The 16,707-nt window shown below is 42.0% G+C and overlaps 3 protein-coding genes across 4 annotated transcripts; 1 reads left to right on the top strand and 2 right to left on the bottom strand.

Moving 5' to 3' along the window:
- Positions 1–4,071: 4,071 nt before the first annotated feature.
- Positions 4,072–4,746, bottom strand: LOC120696156. The gene has a single exon (XM_039979297.1). The coding sequence runs from the start codon at positions 4,609–4,611 to the stop codon at positions 4,342–4,344; it is 270 nt and encodes an 89-aa protein (XP_039835231.1). The 5' UTR covers positions 4,612–4,746; the 3' UTR covers positions 4,072–4,341.
- A 2,418-nt stretch (positions 4,747–7,164) lies between these two features.
- Positions 7,165–11,561, top strand: LOC120687499 (probable plastid-lipid-associated protein 12, chloroplastic). Its single transcript, XM_039969517.1, has 11 exons — positions 7,165–7,470; positions 7,602–7,655; positions 8,762–8,836; positions 8,945–9,064; positions 9,714–9,905; positions 10,038–10,121; positions 10,212–10,301; positions 10,394–10,447; positions 10,566–10,645; positions 11,029–11,139; positions 11,263–11,561. Exons 1-11 carry the CDS (start codon positions 7,189–7,191, stop codon positions 11,339–11,341), a joined length of 1,221 nt encoding a protein of 406 aa, XP_039825451.1. The 5' UTR covers positions 7,165–7,188; the 3' UTR covers positions 11,342–11,561.
- Positions 11,562–12,008: 447 nt separating this feature from the next.
- LOC120687509 lies at positions 12,009–15,557 on the bottom strand. 2 transcript variants are annotated; one of them, XM_039969530.1, is made up of 6 exons: positions 15,263–15,554; positions 14,407–14,499; positions 13,619–13,754; positions 13,124–13,394; positions 12,928–12,982; positions 12,023–12,440 (listed from the first exon to the last, which is right to left on the bottom strand). In XM_039969530.1, exons 1-6 carry the CDS (start codon positions 15,410–15,412, stop codon positions 12,366–12,368), a joined length of 780 nt encoding a protein of 259 aa, XP_039825464.1. In that variant the 5' UTR covers positions 15,413–15,554; the 3' UTR covers positions 12,023–12,365. The 2 variants fall into 2 exon arrangements, with proteins under 2 accessions (XP_039825459.1, XP_039825464.1); XM_039969525.1 differs by having other exon boundaries at positions 12,009–12,982; positions 15,263–15,557.
- Between the last annotated feature and the right edge of the window lie 1,150 nt (positions 15,558–16,707).

Below are 16,707 nucleotides of genomic sequence, written 5' to 3' on the forward strand. Positions count from 1 at the left end.
GTGTGTTTCTCTAGCAAGTCTGGAACACGCCACAAATAGAGAGCTGGGAATTCTCTAGCGGCGCATCATGCTAGCCTGTGACCGTGACTGGTGCTGGTAGAAACACCACTTGCAAGTCTCAGTGTAGCCAAGTGTGTTGTATCTCAAATTAATGTAGGCCACACATGTTTCTACCTTGTTTTCCCTGAAAATTTGCAAAACCACAACAACGCCTGTATATATATAGTTGTACGCACCATTTCTCCCGCCTGCTTTTCTATTTATTATACCTTTGAATCTAGTAGTTGTTTGGTCGTCTCCACCATATTATGTGCTAGAAATTAAACACGTAATGCGAGCCAAAACAACGTATACTGGTGAAGCGCAGATGATTGAAAAAGAGAGTACTCTGCTGTGAGATCATAATACACTATATTGTGGCTTCCCCTTCTTGAGTTCTTTCTGTGTATAGTAGATAGAACAAACAAAGAGAGGATTGCTCCTGCGAACCGGATAGGTGTTTGGGATTGGGAATAGGTGGCATCGGAAAGTTGGATTCCAGATCCCCTCAAATGGAGGAGGGGAACGAAGAGGGGTGGTTACCAACAGCAGCACGGCGATCTGTGGTCAACTAATCTTGGTGTCAAAGTTGGTACGAGCTACGGCGGAGAGCTGGGAGGAGATACAACCACACCACGGAGGTGCAGAGCACAGTCTTGGGTCGTGGGCTCGTGGCAGCGATCACATCTCCGCCGGCGACGGTGGCTCGCCGGATCCAACCCCGCCGTCGGGCCACTGACGACGGATGGGGATGGAGACGGAACTCGGAAGCGATGTCCAGCGCCCTGAACCTGTGATCGGTGTGGCCACCCATCGCTGAGACGCTGAGGTCGAAGCAAAGTAGGCGCCAGTGAGGTGGGTTGAGCTCATGTCGAGATTTGTTTGAAAGGGCGACGAAATCAGGAGGATTGAATGCCATAGTCAAAAGGTTGGTCGATTTCTCATTTCGTTTCCAATCCACGGCTAAGGCCAACAAAGAGAGCTCTGTACAAATCTGCAAACGAAATACTAACGTATACTTCCTGCTTTTTTTCGCAACACTCGTATTCACGCAACATAAATCTTGTTCACGTGCTCACACAGCAACACTCGTATTCACGTGCTCACACAGCAACCACTCGTATTACAAAACGCGAGCACATAAATCTTGTTCATATGAACTCTGGAAGACCACCAAGCCGGCGTTTCTTTGGGACTGACGAAGTCACTTGAGACGCCAGACTGTCAAGAGCCACCTGTATATACTGCTAAAAAAGTTAGCCATCCATGTTGAGTCAACAAGTTAGCACCTACCTTGTATAAATGTTGGCCTTCTTATTGACTTCCGACGCATTTATTTTCCTATTGTTCTCTTACAACATACAGTATATAGGTCAGGGAAGTGCCCGAGATAAAATTAAAAGAACGGACTCTTTTGCAAGGCAATAGGCATGTTCATGTGTGTCCTTGGTGCTACTCTCTTTGTGATTATCTTTCCCAAAAGTTGATATTTCTTATAGCATATGTAGGCCTTGTTTGAGAATAAGAGACATCAGGAGCAGTGGCGGAGCTAGGATTGAACATAAGAGGGGGCCAAGTGCTACAGTAATCACAACAACGCTAAGCCTCGCCTCAACGTCTGCTCACACACAACTTTGATTAATTTGATGCTGGACTAAAGGATTTGAAGTATGGTTTATTTGATGGGGCTTGAGTACATGGTGGACTGAACTGGTTCAATGGCTCAAGTATTCTCTCACTCTTTACCGTGCATAGACGATTGTTCTTTTACCTTTTCAGTCATTTTAGTCCAAACGAGCATAGAGGCTCTTCTTCTATCTTTGGAATTCCCATCCATGTATAGAAATTGGACGGGAGTGAGGTGCTCCCTTATCCGGCAACTAGTATGGAGTACTTGAACCCACTCTCCCTTTCATGGATTCGTCACTTCTCATGCTATTCTTCTTTATATTCTATATTATTAGTTGCAACAGTTCAGACAAACAAAGATATGCAATGAAGCTAGCGTGGAGGAAGGGGGGGCATAGCCCACTTTGGGCGACATGTATCTCCGCCAGTGATCAGGAGATTATGTCACACATGAGAATCCAAAGCATGAACCCCAGTGGAAATCAGAATCCACATGAGAATTCTTGTGGTGGAACCTGCCCACCATCAGAGTTTGAGTCCTCGACTCAGCACTGGTGCTCGCATTTTTCTGGATTTATTCCAGGATGTAACCGGTGCTCGTATTTTTCTAGATTTATTCCAAGATTTAACCGGCGCTACTTTTTTGCTCATGGGGGTAGGGTTTGTGCGTGTATTCATATGAGTGATTGTGCGTGCGTTTGTGAGCATCTACATCTGTACTGTGTTTCAAAAATATTATTGCGTGGTTCATCCCTTCCTAGATGTTTGTTATTTGAGTTTCCAAGTCGCTAGTTATCTAGGCAATGTGTGCACTTGTGAGTTTCCACTTGTGATGGAGGTTTCCATGCCTTGGGAGGGAAGGGAGTTGCTTTGGCGGTCCTCTTTTTTTTGTAAAAAAAAATGAACGAAGGGAATCAACACGATTAATTAAGTATTTAAGTTCTAACTTAATTGTATTACAAATTGTGGGCCGGTCTTGCAAGTGAGAGAGAGAAGGAAAAGATTGAATGATTGATTGTATTGATTAATTGTGGGGGGACCACTCATTTTATACAAGCCCAAGGTGCAAAACCCCCGAATGGACACACCCCTTCGCGGTTGGACCTTTCAGTGATTAACGATGTCATTAATCATTAATTAATTATTACAAATTGAGCACTAATCTAATTAATCTATTTTTCTTCGACACTGCCCGCCCCAATGGCAAAATGTTTGTTATTTGGAGTAGATAGATTGTATTTTCATGGCCACACCCACACGTACGGTGAGGACGAGAGCATGGCTACCAACGGAACACGGCATCAATTACATGTGTACTAGTATTACACGGCCACAAGCCAAGGGCATAGTACTATTACTACCAAAATCTGAAACTTTACTCCTTTCTTTCACCGACACCCTATCATCAATTACATGTGTATGCAGAGCACTCTATTCCTTCGGTTTACATCAAACCAACCACGTATGCAAACCACTCGTCTAAGTTCATGTCAAACGTACAATAATCATAGTACACGTTGTCTGAAAAGGTTTTACTCATTAAGCTGTTCATCACTTTCCATTAATTATTATGTGTGCAGTACCTACACACTCTCCTCCTTCAGCTTCTATATTTATACACGCCCTTACTTGGGAACCACAATCCATTCCTCTAGAAGACTTGGCTCACCTCATTATTTAGTATACGGCAATGGTCACTGCAATACTACTCTTTTCGATTTCTCCAAGAGGCGCAGCGTATAGTGTGTACGCACATGCATGCGTGCTAGTTCTGTGTGAATGGGTGGCATCGAGAAAACCGAGTCTAGATCAGTTCAACTAGCTGCAGCTATCTCCTGCGGAGGTGTGGGTTTGGTTCTCTAGCACATCACGAATCAGAATCTACCAATGATAGCACACTACTACAAAAATGATTTTTGGTTCTATGCATTAGTCCCGACCATCATTGGACGCGGGACTAATGAAGATTTTAGTCCCGAATCGTCCAACGGTTAGAGGGTGGCGGAGAACTTTAGTTCCGGTGGGAGCCACCGGTCCTTGTTATTCGACCCGGGAGTAAAAGGCTGGGACCTTTAGCACTAGTTGTAAAGTGAGAGATACAGGGTTAGTGAAGATGGTGGATGGGTGGAAGACTGGAAGGTGACTCCGTTGAAGAATTTCAAATAATTTATAGGGCTAGTTGTAAACAAGAAAAAAAGCCTATTATTATATAAATACATTGCTAATAGTACTGATGTGGCTGACCTTGTAGACAAGAGGCCGATGAATGGATGAATTATTAGACTTGCTAGAAGCCTGTTAGAACGCCAAGATGAACAAGATTTTACAGACACCGCAAAACTCAAGAACAATTCTTTTTGGCCGATCCGTGCTCAGGCACGGTCGCGAAAAATTCTCTTTGGCCAATCTGCCTGATGGCTCCCAGCCTATATTTTTCTTATGAATCAGCAATGCATTTGAACGACTGTGATCCAATTAATGTTTTGATTGGGCGACTAGATCCATACTACTTGTTCCTTTCCTGTTCCATAATCTTGAACTATTCTGATCCGTACTTGCACATACATTTCCTCAGTCCAATCGGGGCAGAAAGAATGGAACTACACAATCCAGAACCAGAAGAGAAGAGGAGGGGTGGTCAGTACCAGGAACGCGACAGCAATCTCTGGTCAACTAATCTCGGTGTCTACGTCTGTGCGAGATCCGGCGGAGGCTCAGGGCGGGGAGCACGCACAGCCACGCCACGGAGGCGCAGAGCACAGCCGCGGCGGCTATCTCCGCCGGCGCCGGCCGCCCGGCGAGGCCGACCCTGCCGGCGCGCCACCGGCGGACGAGGATGTAGGCGGAGGCGACCGCCAGCGCCCTGAAGAAGCGGTCGGTGTGGTGCCCGCCCATCGCCGAGGGCGACGCGAGGCCGGCGCCGGCGAGGTGGGTCGAGCTCATGGCGAGATTTTGAGGGGGATCGGAGTTGGGGACCGGCAAGTCAAAGGGTCAATCTTTGGAGCTGGGCTAAACAGTCTCAAATTTTCTTGATCTTAATTTCAAAAAAAATGATCAACAATTGTAATAGCCAATTTTCTTATTTTTATTTTTTTTAAAAGCCCATTTTTTCGAGATTGGCCAAATGACTGACGCCCCACCATGTCAGTAAGCTAACTAGAAAGAAAAAAACGCAGGAAAGGAAGTAATTTTTCTGCAATGACCGTGCAATTTTCAAATGCACATAATACCAGTTCATCGAAGACACATATGTATAACGTATATAGATGCAACCCACTAAGTGTTATAATTATATTTCTTTCAATCCTCATGTTGCCACATCATCAATCCACTAAGTGTCATGATCAATCAACTAAGTGTCATGCCGCCACATCATCAACCCACTAAGTGTCATAATTTCTATTTATCTCAATTATGTTTTCCATATATTTTCACTATGTTGCGGTTCATCAAAAGTATAAATAAAAAAAAAGACCAACAGCCAAAATTTTATTTATCAATTAAATATTACTCTATGTAATTAAAATCCCCTCTCTTTGTTTCCTTTTATTATTACCTCATGAAAGTTATTTTCATCTATCCATTAAATATTAGTCTATCTAATATTAATAAATAAATAAATTCACATTTGTTCCTAGAAAATACAAAACAATCCGTCTCTTATGGTCTTTTTGTCTTCTAATATTGATGCATCTTCCTAGAAAACGTTAATTTATATTTCTCTCAAATTTCATTGAGCAACCAACGATGGAAGAAAGACTCCTTCATCGATTCTGTCTCTTCATTTCTCTCATGTTTGTAATTTGATAATCCAATCTGCCATTTTCTTAAAGTCTCTCTGTGTACCAATGCCGCCGCCACCACTTCCACTTCTCATGATCTGTACAACCCCAACGCTCTATATATTTTGCCCCTGTCGAAGCCATCGCAACGTTGCCCACACTCTAGACTCCATTATTCCAACTTTAACATTTTTTTCAGAAGTTCCGCGGCATCGCTCGGGATATTTAACTAGTTACAAATACACAGACCTTCCACATCATGGATCGTTCATGGCTCGCGTCAAACCAACCACGTAGATGCAAGCCATTCGTCCGACTTATGCCCACTCTAATCAATTAAATCGTACCATAATTGTAGTTTACTTATTATGTTGCTCACCAACTTTTATTCCCATCAATCATGCGTGTACAGTACGTACATACATACTCTCTCCTCCTTCGTCAGCGTCTGTATATATTCATGCACACCCTTCATCGGGCACCACAATCCATCTCACTAGCTTCGTCCTTCGCTAAGTTCACCACGTACATGCATGAGGCATTGTCAGGACACGGCCTGCAGATCAATCATGCATGACCCCTGAAAAAGCATGAAATTTATCGCCAACCAATTTTCCCTTTTATATACTATAAGGCTAGTTTTTGAATGGGTAGCATCAAGAAAACGAAGCCTAGATGTGGTTTGAATCTGTTCAACGAGCTGCAGCTATCTCCTGCGGAGCTGTGGGGGTGTGGTTGTTTGAATCTGTTCGACGAGCTGCAGCTCTATCCTGAGGTGCATTGGCCTGGGGGTGCGGTTCTCTAGCCATCCTGGTGCAAGCCACAAAGAGAGCTGGGAATCGACTAGTGGCACAGACCCGCGCAGCAGCCGGCCACTGTGGACGTGGACTGATGCTGGTACAAACACCACCTACAGCCAGACGTAATCTCATGCAAACTTGTATGAGCACACAAAAATGGAGTATAATCCCTTTGCATCGCACTCTGATGTAATTTTAAGATTCACTTTAAAACTACTCGTAGACACGAATGATTATTTCAAGGTGATAGCAATCCTTAGGTTCAGAGATGCAGCTGCGACCAGGGGAACAGTTGGGCATGGATGTATATTTAAAATACACACATCGCAACAACAGTAATATCGAGCAGATCTGTAGTAACAAACAAATAAATAAATGTGAAAGGGCAATGAAACCACAGGATTACTGGTCACTAGGATCCCATCGATTATATTTTGCCTTGATGCATTGATGCAATTAATTTGCAGCGCCAAGGATCTGCTGCTATAGTGCCCTGCCACTCTCCAGGCTCCACACATGGAGCCATCACAAGGAGGGCTTCCGCAGCTTGACCGGGCCTGCCAGGCGCCAGCACACCAATTAACACGCAAAATTTATTTCACAATAACATGCCGACGTGTCCAAAGACATTCAAATGAATGTTCATTTTCTATGTGCAGATTGTCACTTTTCAGTTGACGAGCATTTGCAAACCTGCAAAATTAACGGAACAATATTCAAATCGTAAATTTCAAACGCACACGCGAAGAGGTGATAACGGCTGCGCGGCCACCCGCTATCGCCACGTGGCGCTCGCCTACTGGTTGGTTCCCACACGACGCGAACGATTTCGATCGCAGCCGCCACGCCACCCCGCGCCACCGAGGCGTGAGCGCGAACGCGAGCCGCGAACGCCGCGCCCCATCCCGATTCCCACCGACCCACCCCGCGCGCGCGCCATGGCCTCCGCAACAACAGCAGCGGCAGCGGCGGCAGCCGGAGGCCTCGTCCACCTCCGGCCTCCGCAGCCCGCCGCGCCTCGCTTCGGCGCCTCTCGCGCGCCGCCGCTCCGCTCGCGGGGGCCGGGCCAGCACCGGCCTCGCCGCCACGGGGCCGGGCGGGTCCCCGCGCGGTCGGTCGCGGTCGGGGAGGCGGCGTACGCGGAGCCCGAGGCGGCGCTCCTCGAGGCCCTCCTCGGCGTCCAAGGCCGGGGGCGCGCCGTCGCGCCGCGGCAGCTCCAGGCAAGGAACACCCCGCGCGGTTCACTTGGGGGGTGACAACCTCCCCCGCGCTCCAGGCACGGTCCAACTGCTTGATGGAATGCGCGTGGGCGTGATACTGATGGATTTTTCTGTGGCCCGGGTGTGTGCAGGAGGTGGAGAGAGCCGTGCAGGCCCTCGAGGCCCTGGGAGGCGTGCCTGATCCGGTACCGTTCAATTTCTCTGTGCTTTGCTGCATTTGTAACCTAGTCACAGCTTACCTGGGGTCGCTTAGTGGCTGGTTAGTGAGTTCAGTTGTCACTGAATGATTCACGCTTTGTACTCCAGTGGCTTAAACCTTTCTTACTCAAGTTGAAGCCAAACTGAAACCCTTCTGCTGGGTTTTAAGTTTAGATTATCAGGTTTACTGACTTGCAGAAATAATACGCTGGAGCTGAGTCTTGACTGCTTAGAGTTCGATACAATCTGTTCTTTGCAGAATGAACCGGTTAACACCCTGAATTTTATATTGCAAACTTGATCCACAAGCTTAACTGCACGGCACTGTTGTTCATTTTGGTAGAACTAGACGTAAAGCCCGCGCATTTGCGCGGCTAGTATTAAAAATTCAAAAATTTGCATTTCGTTGTATCCTTACTTAAAGGTTATACTATTTTTTTTACCATACATCATCCTGTTCATTATCGTAAATTATGTCTTATTGTTGATTAAAACAATTCAACTATGATCTACCTATAATAACAATTTGATCTATTGAGCTTTAATAATATTATAAAGATAATTATTCTTATTTTCATTTTATTTTGATTGATTGTTGTTAGCTTTAGTTTTTATTAATAGTATATATTTGTAACTGATACATAGCTAAATGGTATTTTATATTTAATTTTTCATAATGGCATTGGTGGGTGATTTTTAATTAGGCACAGGGGTATTTTAGGCTAATTTTTATCGTAATGGCAGTGGTGGGTAATTTTTATTTTTTCTATTTTCTCCGATTAACGTGAGAATTTCTAGACCTTGAGAGCGAACGTGGAGGCTCCGTTTGTTGGCCAAATAATAAGATAATAGATTTGATTGAGCTGACAGTGAATATCTGGAATAGCTGAGCACTAAACTCGGTGGCGTGCTATATTTCTTTGTAAAATTTAAGAGAAGTGACCCAGACAAGTTGGAAAAATGTTAGCATGTCTGTGCTGTGCCCAATAAATCTGAAAAGATTTTTTTTTTAAAAAAGCATTAGAGGAAAGCTGGCTTCCTTTTTTTAAAACAAAGAAAGTTAGCCTTCCTAGACCTCATAGTTTCTCTGCAGACAAGTTCAAGTTTAATTGAAGGTAGCTGGCAGCTCATCTTCACTACAAGACCAGGGACAGCATCCCCTATTCAGGTTAAGCAACAAAAAATGCTTCTGTATGAGGGGAATAATATATTTCATCTACTATTTATCTGGTCTCTAGAGACATGACTAAAATTATTGCCATTTCATTGCCTGCAGCGGACTTTTGTTGGAGTTGACTCTTTCAGGATCTTCCAGGAAGTTTACCTCCGGACAGATGATCCAAGGGTGGTTAATGTTGTAAGGTTTTCAAAATCAATTGGTGATCTGAAAGTAGAGGTAATTTCTGTGTCAATATCACAAAAGTTTTTAACTATGCACCGGGCTTTATACGTTCCCATCCTTCCTATGTGATCCTACATCTTTTGTTAATTTTTCTTTACCAATGCAACCACATCATTTATTATTATCTTTTGTGTTTAATTATGCCTTTTGGAGCTTGGTTTGCTGAATTCATAATGTATGTACATTAAATAAAGAGCTTTTCTGGGATGTTGCGCTCATATACTATAGTAATGTTTTAGTATCATGTCCTAGGGAAGTCTACTTATTCTTTGATTTCGCTCCCACAAAAATGAAGAAAGATTCCATTTCAGTTTCATGTTGATACAAGCCGATCCATATATAGACTGTTGAAGATTCAACAATCTGTTAATGCTTGGAGTCTTGAGCAGGCTGTTGAAGATTCACTAACAGATTGTGAAAGATTCACTAAGTATTATATCAATCATTACCATAATAAAAATAGAGGAGTTTGGAAACAAGGACTTGTACTTCCATAACGAGAGTTAACTGGAAAGAAATCTGCTGATTTTATATTGGGGCTAATGATACATTCTTCAATGTTACTGCTAAGTGCTACTTTGTAGTGCTTTTATAACACTTCTCCATGATCTCATGGTGAGGCATTTTCTGAAAATAAAAACAGGCAGAAGCAATTATTGAGGATGAAAAGCGCATTCTTTTCCGTTTTGACCGAGCAGCATTCACCTTCAAATTTCTGCCATTCAAAGTTCCATACCCAGTGCCATTTAGGCTTCTTGGAGATGAAGCAAAGGGTTGGCTTGACACAACGTACTTATCCCATACTGGGAACATACGTATTTCAAGGGGAAACAAGGTACAATTACATAACCTTGATGTTATTTTACTATTGGCAACATCCAGGTGTTCATACATCCGCCTTGAGGTCATGAAGTCAAGGTTTCCATGCTTGTATTTCATCATCTTTCCAAAACAATCTGTAGTGCAGGGAACCACATTTGTCCTACAGAAGAGTCCAGATGCGAGGCAAATTTTGTTGTCAACTATATCTGCAGGGACAGGAGTAAAAGAGGTGCATCAATGCGTCATTGCAAATTGCATCATCCATTCTCACTCTAACTGAAGAAAGTTATACGTGCAATTTTTGGGTTTTGCTAGACAGGTCACTGATGATTTTATTTCAAGCCAAAATGGAGCTGAAGTTGATCTGGACATTCTGGTGGGAGAGTGGCAACTACTGTGGGGCTCACAGGTTAGCCAAGCTGCTTACTCAACTAGACTCTCATACTACTTATTTGCATACATTTAGGATCCTCAAGGTATTTAACCTTTATTTGGGTGTAGACTGAAGGTGAAAGTTGGCCGTCTGTTGCATCTGCCGGTCTCAAGGACTTCCAGGTGAGTTTCAGAACAAAGTCAAGCCTTGTAAAATGATAAAGTGATAGTGCAATACTGTAATGTGTTTTTTGGCTTAGGGTACCTCACATGACTAACAGTAAAATGGACTTCCGTTTAGATTATAAAAGGTGACGGCCAATTGAAGAATTCAGTGAGCCCGTTTCCAGGCATTAGCCTCAATGCAAGAGGCAACATTTGGTAAGTCTGTAGAGCATGCATGAATTAATGGTATATGTTTTTCCTGTCGAGGACAGTTTTTCATAGTTGCATCTGATCGATACATCTTAACGAAGAAGAAATGGAAGTCTTTACTTCACCTCTTCAGTATGTGTGATCTATAACTGTTAAAGCAATCTGTCTTCTGTAGTCCTATACTGAAAGAAACACTAGTCTGCTATACTGACAGTGTTACTGTAGTAGCAAGTGTGAACATGCAAAACAAGTTGTAAGCTGTGCATGTACAGGGACGGAAAAATGAATGTTTTGCATTAATATGGGTGAAATTATCAGACAAAGTGTGCTTTTTAATTTTCACACTTTGATTCTCAGTTCTGACTCAGAGCTTCGCATTGCATATGCAGCAAAACAGGGAATAACAATACCTTTAGCGTGTCCATGAATGAAGGAGCTATTCAAGTTGGTGGTGTGCAGTTTCCCTTGGATGCTAAAGGAGAATTTGTCGTGGAAATCTTGTACGTCATTCATGATTTACAGAAATCCGAAAAACGCAAGTTGCATTTAGGAAATATGTGGGTCACTGGTTACTCAACATAGCAGAGATCTAATGCTTATTCTGAATGAGGTTCCTTTTGCAGGTACATCGACAACAAGATAAGGATATCTAGGCTTAACCAGCACATGATAGTCCACTTACGCATCGGAAATGCAACATAAACAACTTAATGAAGGATATGTGGGCATGTTTCTTTTTATCATTATTGAGCACAGCTTGAATCAATATGATTAGTTTGAGCAATATAATTTTGATCTCATTGGTGTACAAAAACTAACCATAGTAAAGCAAAACTCAGATTGGTGTTATTCTGTGTCTGCATTATTTAAATGTACTCAAAACGTTTCTCAAAAATATGGAACCACAGTTGAGCATTTTCCATGTTGATGTTCTGCTAGGCCCGTTCAAACTTCGAAGGCGGATTTCTCAAGGAATTTCTTATGTAGCTTCAGACCAAATGAAAATGGCACAAATATTGAGAACAGTGAAAATTCGTTCAAAAACACACCCACCAGGTGTATCTCTCCAAAACGGGCAGAATGTAGACTTTGAATGCCTTTCTTTCAAATGTTTATTTCCTTTTTACTGTGCTGCCAGATTTCTGTAGCAGGGTTGAACCGTTTGAAACGGCTTGCCATACTCATAGTACACAATTGTGTCTGAATTGAATATCTGAGATCGCATGGCAGGACATAAGCTGACGAATTCTGTGCTATTGGAACTTGAAAGCCTTCAAAATCTGCAAGACATCTCCACTGTGTCACAAAAGAATGTCCATAGGATCCAGTTCTGAACAAATGGAAGCAATGAAACATTGCCAAAATCAGGTGGTCCACAAGAACTTTGTCAGCAGCAAAGATGGTAATCAACTGTTAGCCTGTCGAAGACATTCAAACCTAAATCGCCATACAGTAACTCAGTTAAGATAAAATAATGACTGGTATAACAATGTCTTCCTATCACTAAAAAAATACAACAATGACCTGTGATAAAAGATTTTACATGGTACAGTGCTCGTATTATTTGGTCAATTTTGGGTTGACTCAATTGCCCCAAGAGCCAAGAGCAATGCTACTTTTGGGGTTGGGATGGTACGGGCTACCACAAGCACATGGCAACTCTTCAGAATTTGCAGCTACAAGTTTGAAAGGGACTCATGCAGCACCGATCTTCATTTATAATTATCTATGCAACAGCCAAACTATCGCATAAGGTCTGGTATGCTGCACTGCAATGCTTGAATTTCTCCTCCGCTGTAGCCTGTCCATTGAACAAAACCCATATGCTTAATTAGCTACATAAAACAACAATAGTTAATTACTTGCACTAATTGAAAAGAAAAGTGAAGACGTTCTGGAAACATGAAACACTAACCACGTTTGTTGTAAAGATAGGTGTGCTGCTGACCGATCCATATTGATCAAACATAGTGAAGATGTACTTGCTATATAATTATATATAGATGATATAGTGCCTTATCATGATCGACGATGGACATGCAGCCCAAAATTCCCAAAACTAATTGGATAAAGAACAGGGGGGGGACTGTAACTTATTGTCTGATCATTAATTGATATAGCCATACTGTTTGATGTTCAGTTCAATCCTACCCGAAAGTGGCACCTCATGTGTGCTCAGGACATGTGCCATAGCCAACCAGGTCCACCATGTTGTTCGGAGAAAAAGAGAAGTCGCACATAATTTTGTAAAGCAAGTAAGAGATAACTTTGGCTGTCGAACAACTTACCTTAGATGATCCATTGTGGCGATCTGGGTGCCATCTAAGTGCACATGCTCGGTATCTAGTACCATGAGAAAAGAAACAAATGATGAAATAATCTTTGAACGGTTCAAAAAGGAAGTAAATTACACACTACATGGTGCAACCTCTGCCAGAAAGGAAAAATTGACAAAAAATCCATGGAAGTGTTCAAAGATCTTACGCGCTTTTAACATCTTCAAGTTTTAGTGGACCAGAGGTGCACAATCCAAGAGCTTGCCGTGCCAAAGATACCTCTGATGGAGTGGATACTTCATCCTCGTCATCCGTTTCAGAACTCCAGTTTCTGAATTTTTCTGAGTGAGCACGTCTGGAGTTCCTCCACTGAAAATTATCAGAGAAAAAAGACCAATAATATGTGTGCTGGTCTCTAAAAGCATTACGAAACAGAATCTCTGGTTCATCCTCATCACTCGAGCAAAACTCAAATCCTCCTGTTGCCAAACAAGAAACAAATGTAGGTTAAACTTAAGAAGGTTCATTGTAATATCATCTACGGATTTCTAACTTCCATAGGACTCAAATAGATATGTAACACTTCTAAGAAAAACAGTTAGACATGGAAAGCTGGCTGAAGGAGTTTTCAATCAAGTTAAGATTTATAGAGAAGAATAATCCAAATAGGCTTATAAGATAGGAAAACAGAGAAGCACTGGACCTCTACTTTTGAAGTTCCCGTAATAGAAATCATGTGTACGGAAACCATTGTTATTTGAATTTCTAACCCAACGATGTCCTCTAAACCATGAAGGTCCACTAGATGCATCAGTTCTCTCCTCTTCATCCCGCCAACTCTGAACATCAAGAAAATAATAAGCCATGTATAAATGGACCAGAACACTCTATATCTGCATTAAGTATTTGAGAGACATTGTTATTGAAAGCTACAACCAAAGTTGCAGTAAGAACAAATTGAACACAAATGTCTTAATAAATGGAAAGAAGTAATAGAACAGGGGTTAGATAAATGGTAAAATAAGAAGTTTCTGTTTTATTTTATCACAAATTTCACATCACTATTGAGTTCCATACTCCTTATAGACAAGCCTCTAGAGTCTAAAGCATCAAACCTACCAATTCATCTTCAGGAATTTAAACAGCTGATTCTGAACCACTAATGTATTAAAAAATCTCCAAGGATTCAATTGGCATTTTAGGACCCGATTTGCAATTATTGTGTTGTGCTGTGGAATCTGGCAAGAGTTTCTGAACGCAGCACACCATTCTAATGCCTTTTAGGATCCTTTCATCTCTACTTTGCAAAGCAATATGATTAAAAGTAATCATTAATATGTTGATATAATTTTAATAATAAAGAGATCACAGACTTACAAGATTTTTAGGAGCTAATAAGCTATCTACTCCTATATTTTCAAATTCCAACATAACAGGAACGTAATTGATATTAAAATAACATGACAATGTGAAACGTTTCATTACACTGACCTGGAAGAGGTACTCTGCATACTCCGACATATTCCGTACCATCGACCTTTTATTTTCTCTATTCCTCCGACGTTTTGCGTAATAGTTGAACCTCTGCTCAACCAAAAGATAAATTGTGTTGGTTTTTTCTCCATTCAAAGCACAAACTATTTTGCAATAGGGACTGTACATCTTGTGAACAGTTAGTCAGCACAAGCTTCTAGCCAGATACAATTCTATATACTATAGAAACTTAAGTAGGCAGAACAGAGAAACCAGCTGAACTAAGCACTGTTCACGAAGTTTCACTAAAATAACATGTGTAAAAAAACAAGAAACCTGAAAATCACAGTGCAATTTTATGACAGTCAAGACCTTAGCAATCTGATGAAATTTGGCGGTCAAGTTCGACATGTAGCATCAAGCACGAAATGAGCAATGCAGAAAGCAGCACCCGAGCACCCAGAGGAATAGAAGATTCAGAAGCATCAAAGACCAAGCACGAGTATCCCCAAGTTCTGCATCTATCGCCATGTACAGAGCATAAATAGCACCCAAATCTGCATGATACCGTCCAGTAGTATAGTTTTTATAATGCGAAATTGATCCAAAGGAGTCGAGTAAGAACACTGATCCGACGCGGCAATCCCCTCCCCCCCCCCCCAATTGATAATATTTACCAAGCTTGTGAGTACAAAAGAACACCAATCGTGCTGCGTAGACCTGGCTCCATACATGCATTTCATCAAACAGATTCCCGGCCAGATACGAACCACGCTCGGATCAAACAAAAGGAGGCATCTTTTTACATAAAAGAAAACATGGGCCTGCTACAACTACATCACAAAGAAGGAGCGACGGATGGATGCGGGATTACGTTGTGCCACTGCGTCTTGCGCTTCCGCTGCAGGACGGGGGTGGAGTGGAACGACGCGGCGCCTCCCAGCTGCTGATGCGGGGCCGCCGACGCCGCGACGAGGGGGTGACGGCGTTGGCCGGAGAGGAGAGCCGACTTGATGCCGTTCATCGTGGCGGGGTACGGCCGCCCACGGAGACGGCCGGAGGAGGAGGCGGGCGTTTACCTCCGGGGACGGGACGGCCGGAGGAGGCGTTGCGGTGGCGCTCGCTCCGCAAGAGGGGGAGGAATGACCTGTTTGGGCATTGGCAGATAGCTGGGTCCGGCCCGTTAGAGGCCCAAAAGTCCCTTCTAGTAAATGTTTTACCGCTGAATTTTTTAGAAAAATAGAAGTATGTTTTACCGCTTTTAGATAGAAGAGAGAATCCAACAATAAATACTCCCTCCGTATAGAAAAATGATGTCATTTTGAAAAAGATTTGGATCAAACATTAGAAATATAAATTATGAATAACTTTTAAGTTATTAAGTTTAAAAAAGTAAAAATCATACGAATAGATTTGTCTTAAAAAGCACTTTCATAAAAATATACATATATCACTTTCCAACAAATATTTTTTATAAGAATAAACAGTCAAATTTATGCTTTGTAAATTATGTAGCTGTGCTAAATATCTTCTATTTTCTATAAGAAGGAAGTACGTGTTTTCGACAAATTCTATTTTTTCTAAAAATTGTTCGACATTAACTTATAAAGAAAATTGACAATTTGCACATTTTACTTGTTAACATATTATAAAATAATTGTATTGTGGAAGTGATCCTTTACATAGAGGACCTAAAGAACATGGAAAACACAATAGAGAATTAAAGTGCTTTTGACATAAAAAGGGAAATTATTTTCTAACATTAGCTCTTGCATCCATGTTATAAAATCATGATCTTTGTAGATCCCATCGCGATCTGTCGACCACCGTCCATGTTTTTTGATCCATGTTGGAGCAAAGTTTATAATTTGGCCTGCTACTAGTCTTGTACTAGCGCCACCTCACTTATAGCATGCCTAATAACTAACTCATATAATGATTCATTGTTGATAGCGCCAGGTCACTTATAGCATGCCTAATAACTAACTCATATAATGATTCATTGTTGATATAGGATCCATCATCAATATATGATCCTACCTTATCCCTTACATTAGAATCTGTGTGTCAGCTGGCTGCAAGTTTGGAGCTCACTTTTCTTCTCTCTCTGCTCTGCTTTCTCTTCCACCTCACCATTAATGTAATGTGACAATTCATACAGCCTGTTTAGATGATCTTGCTCTTATCCACTCTTTTAGTGCTATCGTTGTCGGCTCCATCCCACCTAAAAATTATCCCACTCTTAAGCATCATTCGTTGCCGTTAGTTCAAGATTTAAATTGATTATTTGGTTGCTGTCACATCATGAATGTTTAGAAT

The sequence above is a fragment of the Panicum virgatum genome, chromosome 2K (assembly GCF_016808335.1).
Source record: "Panicum virgatum strain AP13 chromosome 2K, P.virgatum_v5, whole genome shotgun sequence".
Taxonomy (NCBI): domain Eukaryota; kingdom Viridiplantae; phylum Streptophyta; class Magnoliopsida; order Poales; family Poaceae; genus Panicum; species Panicum virgatum.

What these genes read in the sequence shown, in the direction of transcription:
- LOC120687499 (XM_039969517.1), top strand. Translation starts at nt 7,189, where the DNA reads ATGGCCTCCGCAACAACAGCAGCGGCAGCGGCGGCAGCCGGAGGCCTC. An exon ending in GTATTTCAAGGGGAAACAAG is followed by an intron (nt 9,906 to 10,037) that starts GTACAATTACAT and finishes TCTGTAGTGCAG; the next exon opens with GGAACCACATTTGTCCTACA. An exon ending in CAGGGACAGGAGTAAAAGAG is followed by an intron (nt 10,122 to 10,211) that starts GTGCATCAATGC and finishes TTTGCTAGACAG; the next exon opens with GTCACTGATGATTTTATTTC.
- LOC120696156 (XM_039979297.1), bottom strand. Translation starts at nt 4,611, where the DNA reads ATGAGCTCGACCCACCTCGCCGGCGCCGGCCTCGCGTCGCCCTCGGCG.
- LOC120687509 (XM_039969525.1), bottom strand. Translation starts at nt 15,412, where the DNA reads ATGAACGGCATCAAGTCGGCTCTCCTCTCCGGCCAACGCCGTCACCCC. An exon ending in GCAAGACGCAGTGGCACAAC is followed by an intron (nt 14,500 to 15,262) that starts GTAATCCCGCAT and finishes TTGGTTGAGCAG; the next exon opens with AGGTTCAACTATTACGCAAA. An exon ending in CTTGAAGATGTTAAAAGCGC is followed by an intron (nt 12,983 to 13,123) that starts GTAAGATCTTTG and finishes TCATGGTACTAG; the next exon opens with ATACCGAGCATGTGCACTTA.